Raw genomic sequence first — 6,000 nt, 5'->3', positions numbered from 1 at the left:
TGAGAACCGCTGCTCTAGAAGCTTAAATTAAAGCTGAAATCTTGGTTTGATTAAGAAGATACATTTCTAGCCCTAACCGGTTTGGCTCAGTGGATAGAGAGTCAGCCTGCGGACTCAAGGGTACCAGGTTTGATTCCCGTCAAGGGCGTGTACCTTGGTTGTGGGCACATCCCCAGTAGTGGGTGTGCAGGAGGCAGCTGATCAATGTTTCTCTCTCATCGATGTTTCTAGTTGTCTATCCCTCTCCCTTCCTCTCTGTAAAAAATATCTGTAAAAAATCAATAAGATATATATATATGAAGATACATTTCTAATCATCCTCTAAACATCAAAGCAGTGGAAAGATGTGACATCTCCAAGATGGTGTAACTGCACTCCCTAAGCAAGCAGGAGCAGAATACAGAAACCTTGCTGAAGATAGAACAGCGACCTGGAGAGGGACCCAGGAAGGAAGACATTGCTGCAGAGTTATCAGTATACCTAGGATTCTGGGAGGCAGCATTGTAGACATACTAGTAACTATAAGAAGTGAGCACCAGCACAGGCATGGGCAGGTGTGATGGCCTCCTCTAGCAGCCAGCTCTTCCTGTAAACTGTAATCTTTCCTAGGATCTAGCTATAACATAAGACAGTGCTTCCTTTTTCCCAGTTCTTCCTAGTCCCCACTGTTCTACATTAACCTGGTCATTTCACTACCTCTCCCTCCCACTTGTTCCCATTGCAAAATACTCATATGCTACTAGTAAAAAAAGAATGTGGTGGTTTGGAATGAATGTAGCAGACTATTTGCTTTATAAAGCAAAGTCAGACTTACAATTGATTAAAATCTTCCCATTAAACACCTTCTCTCCCCCCAGCCCTTTTCTCTCTCTCTTACACACACACACACACACACACACACGCGCACACACACACGCACGCACCCCAGTGACTTCTTGCATTGCTTGAAATGTAATCATAATGAATACTGATTGTTTTAGATTCATCAGTTTTTTCATTGTAAATGCACATATAACTAAGATCAATAAACAGGCTCCTGAATAGAATGGTAGAGCAGCGCTCCCCAGTGGGTTACAAGTGAAATGTGAGATATTGGTGGTGGGGCTTTTCTTATAAAACACTTTAACCCATTTTTAACAATCATGTAGGAATTTACAACAGTTGAAGTTATTTGTTAACATTACCTGTAAGGCTTCCTGTGTAAACATCCTGAATTTAGAAATTACTCCTGCTGCTAGAGGGCGCTCTGTCATAGTTACACCAGCAGCACTTTATGAGTTGTGTCATACAGGTATTGTTATTTTTTAATATTTGCTATGATGTGGAAAGATCACAACTATGATTAATTTTGGCATTTGACAATTATTTATTGGTAATATTATTTATAATTTATGTACATAGCCTCTGTTACCCTCTATGTCAGAAAAGAACAGATATTTTTAAATATAACCCAAAAGAAACAAACAAACACAGTAAAAATTAATCCTTTAAATCAAGTAAATTTAACATTAGGAAAAACTCACTACAATGTCTTTATTTTTCTCATTTTTGTAGGACCAAAGAATTTCATCCTGAGCCAGCACTGGGTTTGAAACTGCAAAGAGCTTATTTAACAAAGGCAATTGCAGATTAATATTGATTTAAAAGATATGAGGTATAGTCCATGTGAAATCTATATAACTTCCATTTTGTATTTTATGCAATCCAATATTAAAATTTATATATGTTTCTTAAGCATGAACTGAGAATCAGAAGACATGGGCTAAAGAGCATTTGGAACAACTTAACAAAAATACTAGTTAAGCACTATGCTAGGTGCTAAGGATTCATAAATAAATAAGACTGATCTGTATTAGAGGGAAAATAAACATGCCATAAAATTAATTGAGGTTAAGGAGATAAGTGCTGCAATAGCCATGTACAAGCACAGAGAAAATTGTGGTATAGTAGTTACCTGGGGTGTGGGGGAGCTCTTGTCATTTTTCCGAAGCATGGAGAGATCACAAAGTGACCTCCAAAGAGGCTTCTGGTTTCCAACAGGCACTCCCTTTCTTTGCCTATAGAAGCACTTCTGGAAGAGTTGGGAGCCTTAATGCAAAAAGTGTTTCCAAACTTGAATTCCAAAATAACTCTCATTTATTTTAACCTTTAATTATGCTTGAGGAATATTCTTCCTTTCCTGTTATTATCTCTGAACATCTTCAGTGAGCTTTTATTCACAAATGTATTGTGAAAAATAATTTATGCAAGGAATTTTGCTCCATTTGATGTGCATTTGGTTATATACTTTTTATTTTATATAGTGGAAGGCTTGGACTAGAGCTTTCTTGCAGGAAATGAAATGAAATGAGGGTTAACTTATAACTTAGTAAATTAAGCGGAAATGTGCAGACTGCCTGCTGCCATGGCAGTGACGAGGCCAGGCTGAAAAGCTGGGGCCCAGACACCACAGCGGTGGTCAGACCTCCGGACCATTGGTTCACTTCCTCTCTGCTTCTGTGGTGAAAATGTGGCCTCAGATATTATCTGCTGGCATAGGCTTTCTTTTTTCCCTCATTATAACTATACCAGCCCATAATCCAGTGTTACTTGGAAACACACCTGTGGTTTGTTTTAAAAATAACATGAGTCCATAGGTTCAACAAAATCATAGCAGAAATGTGTAATAGGAAACACTACATAGAAAAATACATTTCTAAAGACATTCAGGTGCCCCATTTTGATTCTTTGGTCTAACTTCTACATGTTCTTTAGTGACTTCATGATGATTTGTGACTGTTTAGCAGGTCTATGAAATACTTCAATTTTCATAGAAAATTTTTAATTTCAAAATAATAGCATAGTTTTGCATGATAGGAAAGCAGTTTTTTGTTTTTCAGGCTATTTCACAACATGCCTTCATTATGAAAGCATACTGTTTTTTAATAAAGTCACCAAAAAGGGCGTTTTCCTTCATGTGATTATTAGTAACTAAGGATAATTTATCAAATATATCGACAATTACTGATAATGGCTAAGAAGCTGTTCTGAAAGTCATAAGCCAGTATTCTTGCAGAACATATAACAGGTGTTCCCACTCCCTGTGTCCTTTGTATACACATTCATTCTGTATTCAAATCACAGAAGCAAGAGGCAGGATAGGGTCTGTTACCTCACTGCTAATTTCCCTAGCAAATAAACCAGCAGCTGCTGGTCCATGAACCAAGTGGCCACTAGGAACAGGGCACCGTACACATGGGGCAGGATGCTTTCATGGAGCCCTTCAGCAGTAACGTTGGGGTCTTTCAGTGCAAAATATACCTCCTTCTCTTAGGTAAGCCACTGCATGATTTGTGTTTTAGCTGTGTGTTTTTTTGTAAATTGTGGGTTTGAGGTAAATATTTGTTTTAGGCTGTAGATTTATTTAGATAATTGAAGAACAGCTCAGAACCTTTTAAACAATAACACACTTTGTTTCTACAAGGAATCAGGAATGTATAATAGAAATAAGGTTCAATCAATAGATGGTTATTGTTTCTTAGAACAATACTTATTGTCACTAGCACTCATTAAGAAAGTTAAGACATTCTAAAAACCTAATGAATTTCTTTTTCTTTTAGAGAGTTTACATATACATTTCATTTTGGCAAATACTCTTATAGGCCATGAATTTGTGACTGCTTATAGTGAAACTCAAAAACAATTTATGATGATTTATTTTTTGCTGTTCTTATTTAGATAATGTGTCAAACCATTAGCTTTACTTCATTTTAAATTACCTATCTTATGAAATATGGAAAAAGATAAGGTTCCAAACTGACAAAAAATACTTTATATGCAGTACGGAGAAGTGTTTTTTAAATAGTATTATTTTTCCAAAAGGCCTTGAACCTTTCTTTTTGCCCAGTGGATATTCCTATTAATTTTTTTTTCTGTACCTGAATTATTTTTCCTCAATTTCTTTATCCTTAGAGTTTAAAAGAATCTTTCACCAAAATTCCCACTGTTCGTCATTATTATTTTCATAAGATGTTCTCTTTTTCATTCTTCCTATTTATCAGTTGTAGAAGTCAAGGTTAGTTCCTTGTTTACATTCAACAGATAGGAATTTTTAAAAAGATGGTTATTTCTTTTATGTTAAGAACAATTTAGCTAAATGAGCAATTTAAGTTTTAGCCTTCTTCAATTGTTCAGAGTCTTGTTTTCACTGGTATATTTCATTATAGTTTTCATTGTAAATAATATTGTTATTCAAACTTGTACCTAATGATGTATATATCCCACATACTTGAAATATACAGTTTGTAAATTTTTTTAAGTGTTTGAGTTTTCCTTAGTTGTGACTTTTCTGGGTGTGTATGTTTCTAATTCAAACCTATATTGATTTTTAGCTTTTTTAATTTTAAAAAATCAAACAGTTGACATAACTGGCTTTTTATCTTTGTGCATTTTTGTGTGATTTGAAAGTATCCTGTGTGTCAGTGCCCCACTTATTTTTAATTTTACAACAACGGGACTGTGGTCATTTTACAACTAATGCTTTTGTTAGTGGCTTGCAGAAGAACTTGGTGACATTTCACTTGAGGAATTCAACTAAAATAAATTAAGATATACTTTAGAGAAGTAGCAAGTTCATAGGTAGTTATAGCAGTTATTATCCCGTAAGACTTTCTTACACAAATTTACTTTTTTCCATTAGTAGTATGTTGTAAAGACCATATGTTATGTGGGACTCTGTTTTTGGAATACTGAATTATCTGTTTGTTTTCCTTTAAAACAACAACAACAAAAAAAACAAACCTTAAAAATTGGAAGCCCAAAATGTAGTTTGTAAAGTCTACTCAAAGTAAAACTTTATAATTCCTATTTTCTCTAAATACGCAGAAGTTTATTTTCAGTCAACAATAATTGTGTTATGCTTGCTAATATCATACATGATAATGGGGAAGTAAATGCCAACTATTTTGAGCTACAGCTAGAGGTCACTTTGTGAAAGTTTGATGTTTATATTCAACACAGTGAAACTGGCCTAGGGAGTCTTTTGTTTCTGGAATATAGATAAATTTTACAATGACTTGAGGTGTTCCTTAACACTGTACATTCTAGTACTGCACTATTTAAAGGAGTCTCTACTGGGGAAATTATTGCTATAATTTTTATTTCAGATTACTAATGGTATTAGCAATGTTTCTCCAATTTACTATACCCTATATGCAAAAAGTATGAGTTTTCCTTTTCTATACTCAAAAAGTATTAGTTAATCTAATAATAAAATGAATTTTAAGTCAAGATATTTGGAATATCAAAAGCAAATTAAAATTTCATCAATTTTATGTCATTCAGTTTTTTGAAGTTTATTTGTTCACACAAAGGTTGACTTTCTCTAAAATCAATAGTTTTAGTTTGTTAGGTTTTCTCATACAACTAGAAAAGAACACTTGAAAAATACTCAGAAACGAAGCTAATTTTTTTAAAGTTAATATACTGCTAACTGACAGCATGAATTCATCACATCTGTAGTGGGAAATACATCAATGGCAAGGGAGTATGTAGTCCTAAAATGCAGGGGAAGCATTCAATTATTTGTTTATTTCCCAAAGTTCACAAGTAAGGGTTGCCTCGTATCAATAGGTTCATGTCTTTCCTGCAAAATGAAAATATTTTAGATAACTGAAATAAAGAAAATTGTGTCCCTTGATGACACTCTTAAAACTTCTTAAATATAATTTATCTGGTAAAAAATGGGGTGGGCAACCTAAGGAAACAGCTATTGTCACAGCTGTGCTTTCTCTCACTGTCATACATAAACTTGGAAAAAACTCAAATGACATGACTTCATATCATTTGATGTGATAAGCATAGAATATATGCACACATATTAATGACAGTAGATTATTTAAGGTATTATTATGTGATGCAGTTTCTAAAATGGTCCAAAGAACTAGGCCACCCTCCTTAAACAATATTGTCCATATAATTTATTTAATATAAAAAAATAAGTGCCATATAAATGATTTTCTG

The 6,000-nt window shown here is 34.1% G+C and overlaps 1 protein-coding gene across 2 annotated transcripts in view; it reads left to right on the top strand.

Annotated features, from left to right (window-relative positions):
- The first annotated feature begins 3,145 nt into the window (after nucleotides 1-3,145).
- Nucleotides 3,146-6,000, top strand: part of HEPACAM2 (HEPACAM family member 2) — a 39,152-nt gene continuing 36,297 nt past the window's right edge. For both annotated transcript variants that reach the window (XM_006779211.2, XM_006779212.2), the window contains exon 1: nucleotides 3,146-3,313. In XM_006779211.2, coding sequence (XP_006779274.1) covers nucleotides 3,235-3,313 — 79 coding nt within the window. In that variant the 5' untranslated portion in view covers nucleotides 3,146-3,234. The remainder of the gene's footprint in view (nucleotides 3,314-6,000) is intronic.

Source organism: Myotis davidii, unplaced genomic scaffold (assembly GCF_000327345.1).
Source record: "Myotis davidii unplaced genomic scaffold, ASM32734v1 scaffold187, whole genome shotgun sequence".
Taxonomy (NCBI): Eukaryota; Metazoa; Chordata; class Mammalia; order Chiroptera; family Vespertilionidae; genus Myotis; species Myotis davidii.
The sequence above is the reverse complement of the archived record's forward strand: the minus strand, read 5'-3'. Positions and strand labels throughout refer to the sequence as shown.